At 45.1% G+C, this 24,564-nt stretch overlaps 1 protein-coding gene across 2 annotated transcripts in view; it reads right to left on the bottom strand.

The window, feature by feature from the left end:
- The window catches only part of gramd1bb (GRAM domain containing 1Bb), a 62,616-nt gene that overhangs the window by 5,338 nt on the left and 32,714 nt on the right, over window positions 1-24,564 (bottom strand). For both annotated transcript variants that reach the window (XM_079731298.1, XM_079731297.1), the window contains 13 exons: window positions 21,850-22,060; window positions 15,756-15,776; window positions 8,976-9,060; window positions 8,272-8,375; window positions 8,007-8,102; window positions 7,738-7,818; window positions 6,971-7,086; window positions 6,438-6,597; window positions 5,318-5,510; window positions 2,206-2,349; window positions 1,687-1,805; window positions 1,239-1,381; window positions 777-880 (listed from right to left, as the gene is read on the bottom strand). In XM_079731298.1, the coding sequence (XP_079587424.1) occupies window positions 777-880; window positions 1,239-1,381; window positions 1,687-1,805; window positions 2,206-2,349; window positions 5,318-5,510; window positions 6,438-6,597; window positions 6,971-7,086; window positions 7,738-7,818; window positions 8,007-8,102; window positions 8,272-8,375; window positions 8,976-9,060; window positions 15,756-15,776; window positions 21,850-21,963 (1,480 nt within the window). In that variant the 5' untranslated portion in view covers window positions 21,964-22,060. The remainder of the gene's footprint in view (window positions 1-776; window positions 881-1,238; window positions 1,382-1,686; window positions 1,806-2,205; window positions 2,350-5,317; window positions 5,511-6,437; window positions 6,598-6,970; window positions 7,087-7,737; window positions 7,819-8,006; window positions 8,103-8,271; window positions 8,376-8,975; window positions 9,061-15,755; window positions 15,777-21,849; window positions 22,061-24,564) is intronic.

Genomic DNA, 24,564 nt, shown 5'->3' with positions numbered 1-24,564 from the left:
GGGTTTCCGGAGGGGCGAGTGGCCGGGGCAGATCGTTTTTTAAAACTGCCTGCAGGTCTGTACTTTAGGTAGCCACGCGTTTTTAGAGTAAGCGGATCCAGATTTTGTGGTTTTTATTTATTTTTTTAAAGATTAATTATAATTATAAAGGGAGATAGAGAAGAAGGCCTGGAAGTTGGAGGGGAGGACATGCAGCAAAGGACCACGGGCAGGAATCGAACCCGGGTCACTGCGATCCGGACTGAAATGGTACGCGCCCTAACCGGTGACCCAACAAAGGATCCAGAGGTTCTGAACCGGATATAAGGATTTTGGAACAATCAAGATACCGGGGGGATTGGGGGTTAACCCGGCCACACTCAGAGGTGTAGGATGGAGGATTTATAAAAACCTTCCATGCGTCTTGCTTGTCTTGAGAGACTTACAGCCCAGACTTACCAACGCCACAGCTGTCCTATATGCCCGGGTTGGGAAGGGACTCAAACGACACGCACTAACTCTATCACACAGCAGTGAAAACCCACCCAAAACACACCGGGATACGGAATCAAGCAGTCAAAAGAGTGCGCCTCTATGCCCTTCTACAACAGAACAGAATCTGCCTACATTTAGTTTATAGGTCACTGAGATTCCTTGATTCTTAGCTTCTAGCTGGCCAATAGCAAAGACTGTCTTTTTTTCTTGGATAAATCCTGTGATAAAGTCTACTTTGATATCCCAATCAAATGCAGCTCAGAAAAAATTATACCTAAACATCAGCGACACACGATCCTTACCAAGATGGCGGAAATTCTCGTCCAAGCCGCTCCAGAAGTTCTTCTCAATGAAACCCTTCACCAGCCCCCACGGCTGCTTCCTGTAGCACAGCTCCGTCGACACCCTGCAGGGTGAGGGAGGAAAGGAGACACATAGAGAATAATGAAAAGACCAATGTCAAAATCCAAGCTCAGTCAATACAAATAAAGAACCGATAGGGTTAACCTATAAACGGTAGTGGAATACCTCTGTAGTGTGAGTTGGTTGTTATGCTCCAAAGCAAACAAATAACATGTTTCCCAGTCGTGACGCTGGATTCCATGCTCCAACACACACACACACACACACACACACACACACACACACACAGACACACAGACACACAGACACACAGACACACAGACACACAAACACACACACACACACACACACACAGACACAGCTATGTGAAACAAGCAGCACCGCCCCTCCACGGTGCTTACCTTAGCCGGCACTTGTTCTTGGCCACCCTGGTGATCATGTAGCGGTTGAGGGTGTAGAAATAGTCGTGGTAGGGCACGTCGTGCGTGATTACTTCCGCGTCGATGATGTAACACTCGCTCTCCTGGCTGGCCTTATACAGAGTCTGGCCCCAAAACAAAAGGAAAAACAGGGTTGATCAGGAAACACAGGGCTAATCCTTGGGATTTAATCCTAACCCTAACCTGAAGACCTGAAACAGTTATTGAAAGTTTGAGTGAAGAGTTTTCCTATTATATCGTAATTTGAGGGACTTTGAGATGAATGAAGCCAACGACATTACTGACTGATAGGAGGAGACTATTACATTTTTTGTGGCAAGCTGTCATGGGAAGGACTTTGGGATCAATGAGGGAGCATAGCAGTCCCTACCACTTTTGCGAGGGGGGTTTGTTCGACTGGAGAACCTACCTGCGTCTCCGTGACAGTGGCCGTCTTGGGAGCCAGAGGGTTGGACAGAGAGATGGTGTACATGATGTCCCGGGTCTGGTTCCCCGCCTCGTCCTTCTTCCACGGATGGTACACCACCTCTGCACAGGAGAGACCGGGGAGGGGAGGTCCACATTGAAGGCATTGCTCTTTAAAGGTGACTTATTATGCCACCAGGATTGAGTGTGATTAGCCATCACAAGCCATTTTGAAAATCTGCCTCTTCTGACATAAGCTGTGGGCAGGTCCACCTAGATGTGTGCTGGATAGATCAGTCTACCAGCCTACCCAGTGGACTGCATCAAACGTTGCTCATCTATTTTTCATACATCTTTGTGGACATGTGATGTCACAAGAGGCAGATTTTCAAAACGGCTTTTAGCGGCTAATCACACTCACACCTGGTGGTATTATACAGTATGTCACCTTTAACATGAATTCAGACACGACATTTCTTTTGAGCAAGATTTCATGAACACAGGATGAGGATTAAGGTCTGACCGGAGAAGCGGCGTTGCTCCATGAAGTCGCTCATGAACTGGGACTCGGTGAACAGGATGTGGTACAGCTTGTCCACGCTGAACTTGTACACCTCGTTGATGTACTGTCTGCCGTGCAGGTCCTCGTGGAAGGCCTGCACCTCACCTGACACACACACACACACACACAAAGATGTTACCTTGCATAGTCGACCAACCAGTGAGCTTGTTTCTATATGGGCGGGGGGGTTAGTATAGTTGGTAGCTGAAAGGTTTTGGGTTGATTGCCAATGTCCACAGCCTCCGTCTAGGCATCACTGATGGATATGCTTACCAACAACCTGCCCCTCAGCAACATTTATCCCCACTCACTGTGAGTCATTTAGGTTAAAAGCGTCTGCTAGCTAAATGTCCAAATAGCAATAATAATTAAAGCTGCAAGCAGCATTTTACGGGTGCCAAACCTAAAGCAGACCAAGACCCTGATAGACCATTAAGACCCTGACGGACTATTAAGACCCTGACGCAGACCATACCGAGATAATTATGATTTTTTTTGCTTGCATACGCTGGAATTGCCTCAGCTTGCATCTGTTGATGGGCGAACTGAGACTGAGGAGTTATTAAAGGAGGAGTTTTTAAAGTTTTCAATATATTACTTTAGCGCCCCCTATTGGCCTATTTTGATGAACTTTAGCCTGGTTAACCTCGACCTATGCTTCTTTAAGTACACAAAGTTTGGTGATGATCGACTGAAGTTAACCCCACCTTTGGTCACCTAACATTAATTGGGCTAATTTGGATGTCCGGCCGCCATTTTGTTTCAGGTTCATGTTTTCCTAGGAACATGTGCTCAACATTAGGAGAGACAAATGTCTACAGGATTTCATGACTTTAGAAGAAAGGGGTCAGAAAATATGGCCGTCCAAAGTCTGCAATTTCAGTCAATTGTCTATTAACGCTATACCAATTTTGAAGCTTAGGTAGCTGTGAGAGAACGCAGATGTGTGCCTATGGTGACCACAAGAAACACTTTTTTATTTTTTATTAAAAGCTATACATTTTTAATATTCAGATATTAATTAATATTTTTCATTAATATGAATCAAATTATTCGATTTTGATATTTTGCTTCTATAAATGTTAAACCTTCATTTATTACCGCAGTATTACCGAAGATCTGGATTCACACAAATATAGACCATATAACGATTTTGGGACCGCCGTTTTAGGACCTGGCTTGGATGAAAGTTTTGTTCTATTAATGATATACCAAGTTTTAAGTGTAGGTTGGAGCTTGAGTTGAGATAGCTGAATCACTACATGCACTTCTGGCAACGGCTTTTTGTGGGTTCAGTGAGAGAACGCAGATTTACGCCTATGGTGACCATTACTTTAACTTCTTGGGTATCGGGTATGGAAACCTACAAAGTTTTGGAACGTCTTGGCAAGTTAGATTTGGAGATGTACTAAGATGTAGAAGCCTTCATTCAGGGAACTTCACCACGGATGAAACGCATCTCATCTTTCAGCGGGAACTCGCACCCCTATCGGTGTTGAAGCACGACAATGTCGTCCGACTACTGACTGCCTTCCTCCACAGAGGGCTCATGCAAACAGCAATATTTAAATAATGTGAAATACGCCCAAGAGTTTGGGGCCCTGCCTGTGGTGCATCCCACCACCAACCTGATGGAGAAGTACGGCCTCTTTGACCCCCTACTGGCTCAGCTAGTGGAGATGTGTCTGCAGATGGACCCGGTGGACAGGTGATGCTGCGCTGCGCTACTGAGACACCACTACTACACCCAAGATCATTTCCACAAGAGGTTTCCCAAGGAGCTGGAGGAGTTGGTCGACCAGGATCAGTCGGTCCCCCTCATGGTGGACCAAGAGTCGTTCCCACCAATTACAACATGGGAAAAAATCCAGGAACACAATAACAGTCCCGCGGTGGAGGGAGTTGATGAGGAAAAGTGCTGCGGTCTCCCTACTTGTGTACATTTACGGGAACTTTGGAAGGACATAACAGAAGCACTCTGAAGAACCATCGGCAAAGTCTAGGGGCTTGTTAAGGTCTACATTGGGAGATAATGCACCCAAGCATAAAGTCTGGAGCTCCTCTCTCTAGGCCGTCCTGGGATGACTCCTCCAGCGGGGTTTCAAATCTTCTTGATCCTCCATGCAGCTGGATGGTTCACCTTGGTTTTCTGCAGCTTTCCTCAGTGCACGTATGTTGTTGTGGGACGCCCTCGTGATCAATGACCGTGTGTGGGTTCCCACAGCACCGTCTTGCTTGCTGGGAGCCCCTGGGGTCTCTGGTAATGACCGGCCAGTCTCTCTTCTTCTGGATGGCATCTGCTCACTCAGGTTCTTGCTCCTCAATCCTCAGGCCGGGCCTGGTCAAATGGGCGGCCTGTGTGTGCGCCTGTGTGTCAAGAGAACCTGCGGTGCCTTGATCACCTGCCGCTGGTCCAGCCAATCAAGGGCCAGGGATTGTGGGTAACCTCGCACGCGTTCGGCCCTGCGATTGGACAATCGACATTCTTGGGAGCATGTGATACGAAAAAAACAGTTGCCTTGCACTGTGGTTGTAAACTGTCCTGTGACGGCTGATATTTCATGCCATAGTCCCAGGAGGTTCCTTATTTATTATTGTGGATTGAATGATTGAATGTCCTGCTTTTGTCTTATGTCTTTTGTTAACTGCAGAGTCATCTTAAATTAGACTCCATTCCAAAAATTAAACAGTTTAAAACTAGGATAAAGGACTATTTGAGTACTAAATGCACATGTGCTAACATTAAACGTTGCTGGTCATGCTGAGATTATGTTAAATCGCCAATTGTCTTTTTCTGTTTCATATTTTATATTGAACTACAGTATGCTGTCTTGGTCAGCACTCCCTTGTAAAAGAGATTCTGAATCTCAATGCGATTATTCCTGGTAAAAAAAAAGGTTTAATAATAAAAAAGAAATCACCATTTATGGCACTATTGCATTGTTTGGAAATATTTCTAAGCACTTTGTGCTTGGCACCCTAATAAATTTTATAAACTTTATATGACACCCGTCCTGAAGATACGTGTCAGTAAAGCTCTGCACCCCTTCTCCGTGGAACATTGCGGGCTCACCTTCGTCGTGCGTCTCCGAGGAGTCGCTGAGCTCGGTGGGGATGTCGTTGTCGTTGAAGTCCAGCGAGGGCGAGGGGGCGGGGCCCGCCGGCAGGCTCCCCTCCAGGCCCACCCTCATGTCTGCCGCCAGCGGCAGCCCCAGGAGCTCCCCCTCAGGCAGACAGTCTGCAAACTCGTCTCCCGGCAGGTCAAACTGGGCGAGAGACACAGGGACATAGAGGGAAGGAGAGTGAGAGACAGAGAGACAGAGAGAGACACAGACGGAGAGAGGGAGAGACAGAGGGAGAGAGAGAGAGACAGAGACAGAGAGGGAGAGAGAGAGAGAGAGAGAGAGAGACAGAGACAGAGACAGAGAGACAGAGACGGAGAGACAGAGACGGAGAGACCGAGGGAGAGCGAGAGAGAGACAAAGACAGAGAGAGGGAGAGACAGAGGGAGAGAGAGAGAGAGAGAGAGAGAGAGAGAGAGAGAGAAAAATATGGAGAGAGGGAGAGACAGAGGGAGAGACAGAGGGAGAGGGAGAGAAATAGAGTGTCAGTGAGTAAGCCCTTCATTCATACCAAACGACTTTATCGCAAATAATGAAATACAATACACAATACATTGAACTCAAAGACCCTATTGTATGATGCATTCCAAACTATTTGGATTTGCTAGAAGGGAAAACCCTTTTTGACTTTACTAGTAAATTACAAGCATATGAATAATAAAGGAAGGTCATGCTGAGTTTATTTGTATTTGTCCAATGCCTGTCAAAAGCAGACAGGAGTCGACCTCAGCTGCTTGCAGCAGTGAAGCACACTGTACCATCTAGTGGTGCCTTGTTGTCACTACAACAAAAGCATTCAAAGGGATCAAATTGAAGGCGTCGGTTGAAAAGTAGCTCAGTGGTGCCGATGCTTCTAGTGTTAAAGTGTCTTTATTGTTATGAATTCTACTATTGAAGACGTTTTGAAGAAAATCTGCATCTGCTTAGCGATTGGTCGAGGTGGACACCACCCCGCCCCACAGTTTGACAGGGCTCAGACGGAGGGAACCTCAGACGGAATAGGAAGTGGAACTAAATAGAAAGTCAAGATGATTATGGGGCTGGTGTTTGGACCTTTGGCCGTGGACTCACCGTGATGCCGGGGTCGTTGGTGCCGGACAGCATGCTGCTGTTGGGGAGCAGCTTCCTATGCGGGGGTAGGGGGCTTCCGTCCGGCCTGGCGTCCGCACTGCTCTTGGAGGAGTTGTCGTTGTTGAGCTCCGACTCCTCGTTGGGGATCTCCTCGCAGAACCTGTGGCAGGAAGAGAGTTTGGGAGACGGCCAAAACGGAGACACTCAGCTGCTCATCCATTCTTCAACAAAGCAACGTTTTGGACACGGCCCGATTTCTTTGAATTATCGATAGAACAATCCCACAGAGAGAGCTTTTTTGAACTCACATGTGGACTGTTATTAAGAATGTTGTCAATAACAGTGCAGCTAGCATGAATGGATACAGAGCTCCTTTCACTGTAAACCTCAGCAGACAATCACTGGATACAAGTTAAGGTCAAACAAAGTGGCTCCCCCTTCAAAGGATAAGCCGTCATCACTGGGTAGAATTTGCCTAACGTCCTGCGGCGAACGTGGTGAACGCCTGACCTAACTGTAGAGACGGGACTCACCCCATGGTGTTGAAGTCATCGTCCGGGGGGACATAGTCTTCGTCGTCACTGGTCAGGCCCAACTCGTTGCCGTAGCACTGGTGGACAAAATGCCAGAGTTCTTTTGGACACAGGGGCTACAGGAGGGTGAGATCAAGCAAGAACAAGATGGTAGGCAACACTGGAATACTGAAGTTATCATGGATTCACATAATTATACTAGGCACTACAAGTAGAATATATATATTTTTTCATTGATTTTCCGTCACATTTTGCTCAAATAGATTTTGACAGGAAAGAATCCTGTGGTTATATATTCGTCATTTGTCCATTCACACAAATCCATTCAAATCCTCAGAGATAAAGTGATGAGAAAAAATAAATACAAATAGGTTTTAAGGAGTTGAAGTGAAGCGGTTTATGACATTTTTTTCTTATTTCTGAATAATGGAGATAAATAGAAAATGCATAGCATGACCTCAACCATGAGCCACCATTGAATGTTGTACGTCCTGGCACTTGTACATTGCACTTATTCAAGGTACTTAATTGTGTAGCATCTACAGTAGCTGCTATCATTGCTTTACACAGGGAATGGGTTAGCCTAGCGATTGTAATACTTGCACTTGGTTCTATGAACATCTTTACTTTTTACCGACAGCGATATATTGTTTCACTTCTTATGACAAATGTACTTATTGTAAGTCGCTTTGGATAAAAGCGTCTGCTAAATGCCCTTAATGTAAATGTAAATGTAAATGAGCGGGAAGGGGGATCTGCAGGCTTACCTTGTCTAGCAGGGCATTCTGCCATAGTCTGAACATCATCATGTAGGTCCGGTCCCTTGCTCCAAATGAGGTGAAAAAGTGCTGCAGGAGAATCAAAGTTAACCTTTCAGTCCACGTCTGAATGAGAACACAATATACCTATTCATAAACATTGAAAATACTACTAAAATAATATTGACATTATTATTACATTATCTTCCAATACCATTCCCTTTTGCCTCTAGGGCGCTGAACGCAGAGTGGAAATGGAGCTATTTGTAGGCATTCACCTTGTCAGTGTCTGTGCAGAGCTGGATTGCATTGGGAATGAGGCGTGCTGTCTTCTCCTTGGTCATAGAACAGATGTCCTTTAGCCGCACCGTCAGCTACAGAGACACCAACACACACACACACACACACATTCACACAAACACACACACACGCGCGCACACACACAATGAAATTAAGTAAATCGACCAACATGACGCACAAATAGTAAACACAATATATATATTTGACACAACAATGACGAAATGTTCATAAGTCGGTGCATACCAGCGTTTCCCAGCGGAAGATGTTGCTATAGAAACAGATCCAGTTCTCTGAGAGGTAGAGGCGTCCCTGCAGAAGGATGTCCCGCTGCAGGGCACACGAGTAGTCTGCAGGACAAACACAGAAGACATCGCAACGATCCATGAAGAATGGCTACGGATCCCCGGTTCTTCAGAAACCTGGATTTCCGTGTACATTGAAGTGGTGAGTTTATAAAATACACCGTCCCTCTTATGAGGACAATGGGGGCCACTGATGTGTACACAGGGTGGTGTCCCCCCACTGGTTTACTCATTATGCTCCATGATAGCTACAGGTAACAGTGAGTCTGTGGGGAGCTGCCCTATCGAACTGGTACAAAGAGGTCTCGGGGTGGATCGATGGAGACATACCTTTGTGAAAACGCTAGTTAATGATATGAATGAATAACAGCATGCGTAGAAAAGACCCAACTGATCTCTCCTAGGGCAGTCCAGAGCCCAGCCCTGATTTTTGACCCGTAGGAGACTTTTCCCTCGTGAAAAGAAGGCTTTGACTGAAATTAAACTGACCCATTGGAGAAAAAAAATGCCAGTTCAGCCTGCTTACACACTGTGACGTTATTAACAGATTGCTACTAGCAGACTACAGCTAGCGGGTTAGCCTAAGCCTGCTAGCATGCAGGCCCACAACTATCCACCGCACGGCTCGAGAGTGTATCCACATACCCACGATGAGTCTCTCCGTGTCAGGCAGCTGTTTGAAGAGCTTCCTGAAGTCCTCATTGCGCTGCTTGTACGTTGGACTGAGGACCTAGAGCCAACAAAACAACAACAGAAACAGGTGTTTGTGCATTCATGCATACTCTTTACATAGAACCCCCCCCCCCCCCATGAAAACAGACCGTGCTCATTTGGTATTCGCATTCCGTCACTCACACACGCACGCGCGCACACACACACACACACACACACACACACGCGCACACACACACACGCACACACACACACACACACACACACACACACACACAAACACACTCACTCACTTATCCGTTGTGAGCGGTTTGTGAAAACCTCAACACGGACGCCATTGTTATCTACAATAAAACGGAGGAGGTTTTGACAAACACTGTTGAGAATGGATGTGGGCTATCATATTTTTGTGTGTGTGTGTCTGTGTGGGGCATGCAAAAGTGCACAATTTTGTGTTTCAGCATCCAACTGTTTGGTGCACCCGAGCGATGCCAAGCAAAGCTTCCCTAAAGAAGTATATAAACACACATTTGCCTAAGTGGGTCAGTCAACCAAACATGCGGTTCTGGCGCCAAGCACTTTTCTGATGGCAAGTCGCATCCCGCCCCCCCTTCCCCCCAGTCGGTGCCACATCGCACTACGATTCTCCCCGTGAGGCAAAAGAAAGACGCCTTTGTTCATCGAAACCACAAACATCATTCCAAGCTTCTCTCATACCAAGAATATCTGTGGGGAAATACAACAGGTCTTTTTTTTGGAGGAGTATTGGAAGCGTATTGTGTAGCTGGGTCATATCTGATCAAAGGCGGAGGTTTGATGCGTTGCAGTTGCTGTTGCTATTGTTTTTTTGTCCCCCTGTTTGTGAGTTTGAGTGGTATAAGGACTCGAGGTGTCAGGGTCAGATTCTTCAAGAGGACAGCTATGAGGAACGAAGACCTGGCAGTACAGTCAGCAGCGAAGAGGAGCTCCTTTTACAAGAGAAATAAATCTATTCAGCTTTGCTTTGGGAGACAGTTGAGCAAAAAATAGTCTGACAGAGATAGAATGACCACTAGACCGGCGGGACGAAGGTTTAGGAGATCCTCATATAATATACCGGGATAGAAGGGAGGTTGCATTCTCAAGACAAATGAGGAGAAATATTGACAGAAGCATTTTCTCGGAACCAGCGCTAGGCAATAAAGTAAACAAATAAAAACGACTGCTCCTTTGTTCCCCAACAGCAACCTCAGAAAGACTGGCTTGTGTTTCTGTCAGTCACACATGGCTCCCTCCATACAGAAATACAACATAGGCTCAGGAAGAGTTCATAGAGCCGTGAGTGGACATACCTCGTCAGTTGTTTACTGTAGAGACCCTGTACAAGGAGGCAGCTGCAGACCTACACTAACCATGATACACACACTGAGCAATCCTTTCCTTAAATCCACTTAATGTACGTTATTTCTCTGCAAAAACAACTCTCCACCTCTCGGTTCCCCTTGTGTCTCGGGGGCCTTTCCCATCCAGAGAGGCATCACTTACGGCGGGCAGGTCCTCCGTGTCCCAGTCGGGGTCCTGGAGGTCGGAGGCGGCCCAGCCCCACTCCCAGCCCCACTCCCCCCTGGCTGGGCCCTGGTGGACCCAGCCGGCCAGGGCCTCGTCCAGCTCCAGCACCATCTCCCAGTCCGACAGAGCAACTTCACTCAGGTCCATGGTGGTCCTCGCGCAGAATCCAGACCAAACACAGGCTCAGGGTGACCCTATACCTACATCTATATATAGAGATGGTCTATATATCTATATCTCTATGTATGTAGCTTTCCCCAAAGACTGCTTCACAGGTCAGTACAGCTAGAAGAGGAGTGTTGATGTCTCGTCAAGGAGGGCGGTTAGTGTGTTTGTTTGGGTTGTTGTTTTTTTGTGTGCGGGTGCTGTTCCTCTTCAGCATTAAACACAGCACCCAGCTGACTGCTGCCACATGATCCTCGTCTCTCTCTCTCTCTCTCTCTCTCTCTCTCTCTCTCTCTCCCTCTCTCTCCCTCCCTCCGTCACACACGCTCGCAGGGAGTGGAGTCTCAGCCGTTGCCCTCTAGTAACCCCAGGTCCACAAGTCCTTTATTATTGTGGCGGTGTGGTCCGTTGCTCTTCTCCCCTCCCCTACACACCACACTTCTCCTGCCAGTGTGTGTGAGCGATGCGGTCCACGACTAGAAGGCTCACAGATGGGTGCTTGTAGAGGACCCCGTTGGGTCCCAGAAGGCCAAGATCCCAATCCAGCCGGGGTGAAGACAGCCGAAAAAGTAAAAACAAACTTGACTGGAATGAACGGCTATTTTAAAAGAGAGGAATAAAAATGGAACTTAAAAAAGTCGGTGTAGACCGGGCGGGGGCAGCTGCTTGATGAGATGAAGAGGAGAGCCCCCGTGTTCAGGAGGTAACAGTGTGACCTCTGTCCGGTGACCGCGTGAGTTACGGGGACGGCAGTGAGGCCAAACCTCCAGACGCCCCGAACCGTGCAACACAAGGGAATTAATCTCGACTGGGACCACACAGGCCTGGACTCAAACAGCAGGCTGATGAAGCTACAGATCACACAAATCTCCGCTGGTAGCTGCTCCGCTCCCAAGTGGTGATGGAGAAAGGAGGGAAGGCTGTGCTGCTGCTTACGAGTCCCCATGTTAAATAGTCCCGTAGCCTTGCTGCTATCAATGCCCCTAGGCCCCTCCCCCCCTTCCCACTTGTTTGGGCTATCCCCCTCTCTGACCCTCTCCCTCCAGTAGGATGATTCACACTCAACACTTGTTTACACTCTGATAGCTGCTCTAAAAGGCGGATAAAACCACAGTTTGGATACATGTGTCTAAAGAACATTACACTATAAAGAGGCCCGCGGGGTCAATGAAGGCTAACACTAGGTGTTTACTGGTCCTTTCTTGCAGTGTTTACACTCATACATCTGTCCTACAGCTGTTCAGCTTTCTGAAATACAACAAGGAGTTGTTTTCTTTCCTCTGCTGTGTGACTCAAATGAGTCCAGGTCAGCAACGAAGCCGCTAAGACACCCAGGAGAAAATGCTCAAAAGCAGTCCTCAGTAAGGTAAAATGCACGTTGTATAGAATGCATTAGGGCCAACAAAAATAAGATCCATAAGATTAACAATTCCATAAATACTGCAGACTCAATGCCTATCATCACTAACTGAATCATTGTTCTCAGTAGAATCAGGAAATGGAAGTGTAACGATGACTAACCTCCTTGATGTTGCATGACAGTTATTGCAATGTTGGATGTGACCATTTGCAAATTAGATCACGTGTGGGGAGATTGTTAACCATTAACTGGATTGGCAAACAGCAAGAGATGGTGGAGACTGGTACTGTACACTAAGGTGAGGTTATAACATCGTTTTATGGGTCTAAGTGTGTGTTCTCTGGTAATCGTAGAGCATGTGGTTGAGCGTTTATGTGCCTGGTGTACAGGGTTTGGTCAGAGCGACAATGAAGTCATTCTGTCCCAGTGGATTCCTTGGGTTGGTCGACAGGCAGGCGAGGTATGCGTTTGATTCATTGATCTAGTCCTTGGGTTTGTTCATCGTTGCTGATGTTTGAGTGGTTGGGCAGGCCACCAGAAGATAAACATTGCATATTTTAAAATAATAGATTTCGCATCATATGCTACACCCGCAATGTAATCCATATCTATCCTAACATTAACAGTTAACGATTAACAGATAGCAATAAAAGATTAAAAAATTGATTGCGAAAAAAATACTCAATGGTAAAAAAATGGTTAACCATTATCCAGAAGACACCGTCAACTAGAGCTAGCAGTTGCATGGTCTAATGTGGGATAGCACAGCATATAAATTATAGATATTTATATGTTTTTTTTTCAAGTTTGAACGACATATTCATTTGTTATCGGTAATGTGTGCGACATTGTCCAAAACCAACATACTCTTTGTCCCACGTTAGTTTTTTTGGGATATGGTCACCCTACCGTCAAGACTTTCACTAAACAAAAAAAGCAGCATGGTGTTTGGACAGCATGTGTCTCTCTGTCAGGCTCAGAGCTCAATAGGACGGTAGGCTTGTCATCACAGAGCACTCTGTGCCATGGGAGGTCATCATCGCCATGCAGAGATGCACACATGCATTCCCTTACACAAGGCAAAAACATGCACAGATACACACACACACACGCACACACACACACACACACACACACACACACACACACACACACACACACACACACACACACACACACACACTGTCTGTCGCAGTCCATAAAAATATTTAAAATAGGAGTGTGCATGCATTAGCTGTTACAGTTAATTATAAGTGTGGAAGATATACAGAACAAAAAACATCTTTCCGATACTGATGTCATTATTTTTCATCATTTATGTTTACTATTATTTTGGAATATTACAAATAAAATATAATAATCATGCATTTTAGCATCTTCCAAATCCTTTCTCTGTTGTGGGACGAAATATATAGAAAATATAAATCAATGAAGATAGAATTAAAAAAACAAGAAATGCTTGTTGTGTATACCTTCCACTTGGTTTGCATTGTGTCTATTAAGTGTTTAGTTAGTACATATACTTAGTGTATTTAAAAATGTTATGTATTCAAAGCATGTCACATACATTTTGTATATATAGACAGACTATTTAAAGGACTGTTTCCACGAGTTTGTAAAACCCTCAGACTCTTTCAACACTGCTCAAACCTTCTCCTGTTCCCTCCCTTTTAAATCAACGACCCCCATGAAGGGTAGTACTGTATAGTGCATATGTATGCCATTACCCGGAAACTGAGGCCTCCACATGCACTCAACCATTAAAGCCTTCCCACACCCTCCTCTGGTGGAGGGAAGCATGCACTACCGGACGCACCATGCCGCGTTCTCCCAGGACACCCACGGCTCACTGGGAGGCGCTGGTGATCGTTGCTTAGATTAGTCGGTTTTAAGAAACATGCCACCAAAAATATTGAAAGCTTATCCATGACTCTCAGATCCATTGTACCGGTTTTCAACCTGTGTTGCCCCTAGTGGTACTTGAGGGTAGTGCAGGTTGTTTGATGTATTATATTGTAGAATTAGACACATTTCCAATGATAGAAAAAATAACATATAAATATTGGTCCATAAATATAGTATTATGGATTGTTACTAATTAAAAAAGAGTGTCGCTTACCATCATATGTTTTCCATTCTATAGTTTTCTCAGGCCTTGCATGTGTATTTCACGATGGTATATTGTTTGAGTATGAGGCGGCGTGCATAAGGTCTTGATGACATTTTAGTGGTATACCTAAAGTCACCACTGGCCTTGGACACCTCAGTACTATTCTTACAAAAAGGTTTGGACTGGAGCAACGTCTGCCTTCAGGCTGTAAGATGAGTGTGGTTGTTACGTTATTTCTGGGTGGCGTGTTCCTGTAATCCAGTGACCTACACAGAGGGCCCAGCTTTCACCTGTTGCATAACCACAAGTCCTCAATGACCATTGACCATGAAGGGGGAGAGACCATTAAAAGGACCCCTATTTTACCACCAGGTGTGAGTGTGATTAGCCATTACAAGCCCTTTCAAAATGTGCCCTTCTCTGTGTTTAAGTGACTTCCAAAGTGGGAGGGTTCACCGTATGCTGGATGGATCAGTCTAGGTTCGACTCAAAAAGTCTAACCGTATAACCTAACTATAGCAAATGTTGCTTAGCTAATCATCATACATCTAGATGGACTCTCTCACTTGTGTTGGCACTTAGGCACAGGAAAAGGCAGCTTTTTTAAATGGCTTGTAATGGCTGATCAAGCTCGGACCTGGTGGAAAAACAGGAGGCCTTTAATGATCGTAGTGGGCGTCTGGCACATCTGTCACTGGGAGCTGTGACAAGGCCTACAGGTGGAAACCAGGCTGGTCGGAGGTCACTGTATTAAGACGTGAGACGGGTGCCATTAGGGGGCGCCCTACTGCTCTCTCCCTAAAGAGAGAGGGAGAGCGAGCGAGGGAGAGAGACAAAGTCATGCTTACTCTGAGGATGTGTTGTCTTTCATGCTGGGAAGAGAGGAGGGGAAAGGTGTACAGACACAGGGCATATATGATAAAAAATAAGGAAATCATAAAACCGCACACAACACAGGGAAAAAAGGGATTATCACAGACCAAATCATACAGGAGAAATACCCCGTGGGTTTTACATATCAACATTGACCCCACTTCTGGTTCTATGGACAGAGGGCAAAGTTATCACGCCCTCTAGAGGTCATACATATAATGGCTGATGTATTTATATCCTTATGCAGGACCATATGCATGAATACATGTGCGATGAACTTTCGACAGCACTTTGTTGATTTTGAAAACTCTCAGGTCAGTATCTATCCTATATCTTCCATGTCTCTGCTCCCGAGGCTACCTGTTGCTGAGTCTACAGGCCTTGATTGACCAGTGGCTCACACTAGTGCCTGGGCTGGTGTGGTGGAGGCATGAGTCAGTCTAGGTCAGGGACCTTTCATGCTAAGGACACCACTCCGAGAATAGCTCAAAAAAAGCACAAAGGAACACTAGAGATATCACAAACATGCACACACACACACACACACACACACACACACACACACACACACACACACACACACAAACTGACCTACACATATCAGAAGAAGAAAAGAAGGCACACACGCACACACACACACGCAAACAGGCAAACACAATGATTGATTGCAAAGATAAAAAATAACTTGTTTACTTACATTATACCAGCTTTGGCTCTTCTGTCGGGAGTATGATGGAACAGAGAGAAAGGGCAGTAAAGAGAGAGAAGATGGGAGAGAGCACATGTGGAAGTCAGTACGGGGTTCACACAGCAAACGTGAAGGATCGCCACACACCTCAGAGAGGGTGATAACTGGACTGAATAAGTGCTTTATTTATAGCAGGTGCGAAGGTCCAAATGTCACATTCTCAACAGGCAGAAACACTGCGGGGGATACCAAGGGAAGAGTATAAACGCTGCTTTAGGAAAGAAAAAATAAATAATATCTACACCTGTCCTGGTAACCTTGTTTCAAGCAGTGGACCGCCCCTGCTTTTTATCGTCACAGCATTTGATACAAACAGCAACAAAAACAACATATTCATAAATTAAAGTTTGATCCTTTTCGGTTAATTTAACCCCTGAAAGGTCTTCGTATTTTTTATACAAGCTGAGGGATATGAGTTTATAAAAATGAATTGCATTTGCGTTATCCTTTGTCCTAAGAAATGCATTCATGCTGTACAATAACACATGTATATATTTGTTATATAAAAACATATTTCTCCATATCCATCTGCAGAAGGGCTCTACTGTCATATGTATTTTTACCAGCAGAGGGCAGCAGTATTTTGGTAAATTTACAAAACGTATGATGACAAATCAAATCCCCATGTCCATGAAAAGTTCAGAAAGAGCACAGGCTCAGCCCTGCCATTCAATCCCTACGAGAGGAGCGCCAAGCTCAACAGAGCGCGTCCTACAATTTACAATTTTAGTTTCGTCAGGAGTTGAAATATTTTCAACTTTGACGCTCGGCACCAACCAATCACATTCCAATCTGATGGTGTGGTGCCAAAAAAAAAGAAAATTGATCAATAATTACATTAAAAAAAATCAAACATCATTAGAGAATAGAAGATAAACCAATTGTTTGCCTGCTAGGCTAAATAAGTAAATCAATGACGTCATGAGCCCGCCGATCAGCTGCCTGCATTGCTGATTCAGCCCGGCCTAGTGCCAAGACAGGCAGCCCTGAATGCCCAGCCGAGCTCTGGAGCTGACGCAGACACTTATCATAGACATGAGGCTTAAGACTCCGCAACCAGGTGGACTCATGTACTGTACCACTGTGGCCAGGCCACAACCACAGAGTACAATGGTATAAGAATGCTTTGAGAGGACATGCAGGGGATTCATCCAGGAGGTGAGACAAGGAGTAAAGTAAAAGAAAAGGAAATCATCAAAGCAACAAGAAAAAAACACCACCAAATAAATGCCTAATACCCAGTGCTTGTTTACTGCAGAACATCAAGTATCCCTTTAAGAGAAAGCTGATCTTACTTCCTGTAGCTTTAGTCTCGCCTCAAGCACACCTCCATATGTGTACTATAGTGTGGTTTAAAACATAAACAGATGATTAATGAGTGATAATTGATTGCAATTCCTCCAAGGAAGCGCTTCAATAGATTTGTCAAACCACAAATTAATTTGAAGAATCTAGTGAGGCACTTCGATTGACTTGCATGACAAACGCCTAACTTTCACAGCTTCACAAGTCCCTCGCGAGGAAGACTTAATCCATTTAGTAGAGACATGGCCACGTCGCTTTGGGTCCATGTTCCTGTTCCTCTTATTTGGTTCTGCTGCAACCATGCATGTTTGTTTGATGCGGACCTAGACAGAACCCAGGGCTCTGGCGGGAAATCTCGTCTAATGTGGGCTAATCTGATCTGAAGGTGAAGGAGACACAGTGCAGGATTTACGCTGAGGCTACCCTCGGTGTGTGTGTGTGTGTGTGTGTGTGTGTGTGTGTGTGTGTGTGTGTGTGTGTGTGTGTGTGTGTGTGTGTGTGTGTGTGTCTCAATGTGCGTGTAACCGGGGTACTAGAGGAAGTTTAATGAGTTCATGATTATTTTATGATCCTAATGGCTAATGCAGTTTAAGGTTTACCCTTTAATATGAAGGATGAGAGATTTAGAAGGTCAATGACTAGTCTTAAAGAGTGGACATGAGAGAGACAGAGGGGGTATGAGAGAGAGAGAGAGAGAGAGAGAGAGAGAGAGAGAGAGAGAGAGCCTTTAGACAACCAAGGCAAACTAAAGGTGAACATTTCACTTGCTATTCAAACATAGAAGCACGTCCATGTCTCAAATTGACAATACTGAAATAACAAGGTATTAATTTGATCCCAAAACAAATGGTGTGTACTAAACTGGTCAGTAGCTATCAATTCTACTTCTTATTATTCTACTAGAATGTTCTATTAAATGTTTAAGAAACTGTAATTTTCCAGTTATTTAATGACTATTACTAGACATTTTAAAAGTATTTCACACTCTTCACGGGAATAATACAGGCTCAACTTAACTAGGCTAAAGGGGGGGAAAGATACAGGAGAGCTTAGAAATTAAGGTCAATTGGTGAAATGAAGGAAATAAAGAAAAAAGAAAAAGGAAATGCTTACTTTAATCAGGTTAAGTCTGTCATACTGGAAGGAAAATGAAAAAAAGGAAAAGAAAAGTTAACCAAAGCGAGCAAGGTGAAATGAGAGTCAGAGAAACAGAAAAAAAAATAAAAATGAAAGAATGTAAAAGAAAAAGAGGTTTGATTTTTAGATCCACTAAGCTGCGTTTGTACCACATACAGGTGTGGGATTTGCACACAATGACACAATTGGTGTGTGTCATTGTGTTTTTTGTGAGTGACACAACTAACCCTCACCCTTTGCAGTGAATGTTGTGCAGTAAACCCTGTACAGTACACCCTTTACAGTGTAAAGGGTGTACTGTACACGGCTGCAGTGATCCCTGTGCAGTGAACCCCAGGCAGTGAACCCCGGGTAGTGAACCCTGGGTTAACCCGTCCCTCCCTGGAAAGAAGCCCAGTGTCCCCTTGGCTGCCAGAGCTCTTTCAATGGGCCTGCATTAGGGTTAGGGTGACAAACCTCCCGTTGCCGGGGGCAACCTCACGCGATGACGACACGGGTCACATGACCTCTGCTGACAACACGTGTTAGACTGCGAGGAGGAGATCCGGGGGGAGGAGAGGGGGAGTGAGGACACTGTGGTCCGAGGTGATGTAATCAGCCAGGATGTGGGAAAGTGAGCCACGCTTTCTGTCCACTGCTTAGCTGAATCATTTGTGTCGCTTTTGTGTATTTGAATACGTGCAATAAGCCTTATGGTACTATAAGTACATGAGCTGTATCTTTCTGTCGTGTTTGTGAACAACAGTGAGTCGTTTCATATTCTCCTCAAAAAAGAATGTCACATGGATAATAAGAAAAAAAGGATTACATTAAATGCAACAAGAATATAATAGAAAGGATATGTTATATAAAGCATGACAGTCTTACATCGTTGGATAAATTGTAGCTTTCAATGCAAGTTAAAAAAATGAACCAAGAAATGTCACGTGGAAAACTGTTAATGTTAACGAATAAGGATTTGGACGTGCTTTTCCTGGAGCAAGGTACAGACTGGTCTTATGACAGTAAGTCCCCAATCGCAGCCAAATACTACAAACCAATTAATGGGCTGATATCAAGCAAAGGTACCAACACAAAACAGATTATCATGGGAACACGTCAAGCAGAGATGGAGATTGACAGAGGAGAGGATGTTGGACTCGGGCCCAAACAGAGGGAATGCAAAATAAGTTCTGCTGCCTCCACACCCACCACTGCACAGCGTGCAAGAGAAGTGCCATGTGCTACTACTTCCAACTTTCTCTGAGGGAAACTAGCATTGAACAAGTGGATGGGAGAGGGAGGGAGGAGGAGAGTAATGATTGGGTATCTAGGCTGTTGCTTGGTGTTTAGGTTGCAGGAAAAGCCCTTGAGACAAAGATGGAGGAAGGAAGGATGGAGGGATCAGTGATCAAGGTTGGGGAGGGGTGCAGGTGATGACGGAGCCAAAGAGAGGGTGAGAGGAGTGGGGTGGTGATATAGGGTTGTGGGGGGGGCATCACGATGACGGGCTGGGGTACGAAGACATCGGCACAGAGCAGCTCACGAGACAAGAGAGAGGGAAAGAGAGAAAGAGGGGAAGAGAGAGAGAGAGGGAGGGAGAGAGAGAGAGAGGGAGAGGGAGGGAGAGAGAGGGGGGAGAGAGAGAGGGAGGGAGAGAGAGAGAGAAAGAGAGAGAGAGAGAGAGAGCGAGAGAGAGAGAGAGAGAGATAGAGCCGGGGAGCACGAGGGAAGGCAGGATAGATAGAAGTCCAAGAACAGAAATAAAGAGTAATGCTTACTTTGGAAAGTCGCTTGTGAGACTAGCATGCGACCAGGAGAAGAAAACAAGAAACCAATCAGAGAGAGAAAAAAGAAAACACAAAAACAACAACAGGAACAGAACAGAAAAACAAAGGCAAGAGTATATACAGCAGAGGTTACCGAAACGAGAAAGAGTGAAATAAAGAGTCGAACACATTATCATCGATCATACGATCGCAGACATTTTCATATGGAACACAGTAGCAGCAGCAATGGAAGTGTTTAGAGAAGCTGTGCACTCTGTATCATGGCAAATGAAGAACACAAATATATGCACAGATATATAGATGAGATGGAAGGGAGGGCTTTCATAAAATGATTTTCACATCCTAAAAAAAGGTGGACAATCGAATCTATAGAGGCTAGTTCCGATTTGGGGAAACATTGCAGCTAATTATTTATCATTTTGAGCAGGCAGCTTGGATTGGATTTAGATACGTCCGGTGAGAGGAACGGCGTAATAGGCTGCCATCCTCTATGCATGGACGGTCACTTGCACACGATGGTTATCTCTGATCGCCCACTGTGTCCAAATGGAAGCAGAAATGTATTCACTGCCAAGGACGACTTAACATGTGGTGTAGCTCTCAGACTCAATCTAAATTAATTCTTGAAACTGCTCCACACTGATGATATGAAGCAGAGTGTTAATTTTAGACTGTTTTAACATTTGTAGTGTTGTGCCTTTGATCTTCTGTTGTCATAGACTGCTAATGTTCAGCTCACGTTAAGAAGACTGAATGAGTTAGCATTTAAATCATCTGCTGCGTCCCTCCATTGTGGTACAACACGCATCTAAGCATGCTTTTTCAAGATATTTTATGAAAGAAAATATGAAATATGTGTGTGAAACACAGGGTGGAATGAATGGGGACTATCAATCAGTAAAAACTACATTCACACTGAGGCAGTGAAAATAACTGCTCACTAATGAAACTAACTAACACCCTCATCTCAGTATGGAAATTACCAGGGAGAAAAACAAACTAAAAATGAGTCTTGATCCGCCCTGACACAGTCTTTGAATGGCTTGGTCGTAACAAAAGCAAGTAATATGGAATGAACAAAGGGAGGAAGCAAGGGTATAACTCTGCCTGTACTAAGACAAGAGTAACGCAAGTGTCGCAACTCCTATACATTGTGTTGGGGCCGTACAGAGTCAAGATGGGAGTTTATGGGCAAAGGAAAGCGCAGAGCTGCTGACGTCATGCGGTTACACTGTCACTTTAAGAATGCTCTACATTTCTATCCACATTCAATTTATCATTTGCATCAATGTCATAGTAATTTCAATCACAACACACTTCGTTATTCTGTCACAGCAAGATAATGTTCATCGTCTGCTCTTTTGAGGTGTAAAAAACATATCTTTTGGAAAGACTTTCAAGTTCAGTCTCAAATAACTAGTTGTGTGTGACCAGTAGTTGGTTAATGAGTGAGGGGTGGGATTAAGTTGTAAATATTGAATTATTATTGATGAGCCTAAAACAAAGGATTGGCTGGCCATACACATTTCAATCTGTCCCAGTCTGTGAAATTACTATCTAGTGGCATGCTGTATGAAGCTATGTCATACTTACTACGCTTTCAAATGATCCAATATATTACCATTCTGTAAGCACTGTAGCACTGTTACTATTTAACGAGAGCCCAGTTTCCAGCTAGCAACAGAAACCCACGTAAACCTCAATACCTCAACTCTGACACAGAATGATCCAGCCAGTTCAATAACACTTCTGTACACAACCAACAGCAACAACAACAGCGGCTAGGTGTTAGCAGAGGTGTTTGTGGTGTGTACTGAGAAGCGTCCGCTCACCTTGGAGTTTTTGCCGCCGCTGCGTGCAGACTGCAGCGAGTAGGTCCTCTGGACCACCTGCTCGGGGGTGGAGGGGGATTTGTCGGAGGAGTGGTCCGAACCTTTCTCCACCATGTTCTCACCCTCCGGGCTCTGTGGCGTGGGTGACCTCGACCGCTTTCGCAGGACTGGCGAGCAGGCGGGCGTGCTCCGGTTAGAGTTACTGGCAGTGCTGGCCGATGCAAAAGATTGAGGGAGAGAGAGAGAGAGAGAGAGAGAGAGCGAGAGAGAGAGACATTGAGACAGGGGGAGGGAGACAGAGAGTGACAGAGAGCAAGGGTTAGAGCGAGAGAGAGATTCATCAATTGAATACCTAAATAGCTCCCCTTCTGCTATATGTAACAGATCAATATATATTTACTTCACTGCACCATCTATTTTCCGTACAGTTGTTTTCCTTGTCGAGGTCAAGGGGGACTGCAGGGAATTTTAGCGCAAACACACTGACCAAAGAATATCAGAGCCTTGACAGCACACACGCATGTGCGCACACACAAACACACACACGTTACATATCACTAATAATGATCATCATCATTCATTTGAGTTCAAATTCAGATTTCCCAATGAGTGTGTAAAATCGATCAACGGGAACCTCCGCATGTACAGTTGTCGTACAGAGATCGCCTTCTCAGCGGCCTCTTTAAGAAGAGCTAATAAACGTTTGTATCACTGGAGGCCTAATAGGCTTGGAGCGCTAACCGAAGCACAGAGCTAGCGGCCCAAGATTAACCAACAACAAGAGATAAGGCCAGTGAAAAATAAAGTAGAGCAAGACGCAGCATGAGCAAGAACGCTTGCTAGCAATAGCATTAAGAAACACACACACACACCAACAAAATCGCCTTGGCCTTCACATGGATTCATTCGTCACATGTTTGAATTACATTTTTCCTAAATGAAAGAGGGTAAATGAGAGATGTGGTTTAAAGTGAGACTGGACCATTTGGAACAAGGATTGAATTCAAAACATAGATAGCTTTAGAGATATAGAGAAATAGAGAGCAAGGCCCGAAGACTACACATTACCCCACTGTGTGTCTTTGAGTTGGAGGGATAGCAAAGTTGAACTCAAGAATACACTTTACAAAGACAAGCCGTTAGGAACATTGAATGTTGAAAATGATATGTCTATTCTTTGTTAGTGTGAAAGTCTATCTTTCTCTCAAATGGACGATCAAATCCGGAAGTAACTTTCAACATTATTTGCGTGTCAACGAAGGATAATCAATAAAAAACAAGTGAAAATGCTTCGGGGATTCTCTTTTGGAAACATTTAGGGCTAAGGTGAAGTGGTTTTGGAGGAAATATAGACCAAAAAACAACAATCTGCTTTGCCAAGGGTCAGCTACATCTGTTCTGGTGCCGATATGCTGCATTGCTCTAAAGGTGAAGCAGCAAGCCTGAAACCTGGGCTAGCTAAAGGGATTAAATGTCCATGTGTCAGGAGCCCTTTGCTGCTGTATCATCCCTTGTAGGGTGGCAACTGGAAGCTGCTCATATCCTCTTGGTGGCCTCTTGAGCACAAATAACAAAGCACCAATTTGGGCAGGATCTAGTTTTAAGCCATTCAAGATATTTTAAAGTGAACTTATAAATACATTCTCTATTATTTAAGTCCAGGGGTGGAATCGGTTCATCTTCAATACTGAATCAGTACCCCAACAGACATCACTCAAGCACACACACAAACACACACACACACACACACACACACACACACACACACACACACACACACACACGCAGGCAAGCACGTGCACACAGACACAGACATGCACACACACGCGCTAAGGAAGCCTTATGCCTTCCATATGCCTTAGATCAGCAGGGACAAGCGGCTGTTTACAGGATCTGGGTGGCTGTCAGTCTTCACCAGGTACCTTGGGCGACTCCACATGGCGTTATACAACACCTCCCTCACGTCATGCTCAGCCAATCGGCCACCGGTCAGCGAGCATCAATCACAGCGCTCTGGTTCAGAGGACAACGGCTGGGACCTCATCCCCGCCTGCCCCACTGAGCAGCCACACTTAGTGTCAAAGCCCTGCCTTCATCCCCAAGACGGAGGCCATCTGACCAGCACGAGGGGCCTTAGATGATGCAGCTGCTCAACATCTGGGGGAGATGGGGAAGGTGAGGTGAGATGTGCGTGTGTGTGTGTGTGTGTGTGTGTGTGTGTGTGTATGTGTGTGTGTGTGTGTGTGTGCGTGCATGCGTGTGGGGAACAAGGGTTCAGGCTCATCCCACCCTTTTATTCTGTATTTAAACATTGTTGCTCATTGGACACTCACATTATGCCAGTCCGCCTAAATCCTAACCTGAGTATGGATAGTATAGATAGTACAAATGGTCAACCTTCTGGTTAGTAGAGTTAGTCAACAGTCTGGTTAGAAGACCTGGTCAACAGTCTGGTAAGCAGACCTGGTCAACAGTCTGGTTAGTAGGCCTGGTCAACAGTCTGGTAAGCAGACCTGGTCAACAGTCTGGTTAGTAGAGTTAGTCAACAGTCTGGTTAGTAGGCCTGGTCAACAGTCTGGTAAGCAGACCTGGTCAACAGTCTGGTTAGTAGAGTTAGTCAACAGTCTGGTTAGTAGGCCTGGTCAACAGTCTGGTAAGCAGACCTGGTCAACAGTCTGGTAAGCAGACCTGGTCAACAGTCTGGTTAGTAGGCCT

Source organism: Pollachius pollachius, assembly GCF_949987615.1.
Source record: "Pollachius pollachius genome assembly, chromosome: 3".
NCBI lineage: Eukaryota > Metazoa > Chordata > Actinopteri > Gadiformes > Gadidae > Pollachius > Pollachius pollachius.
The sequence above is the reverse complement of the archived record's forward strand: the minus strand, read 5'-3'. Positions and strand labels throughout refer to the sequence as shown.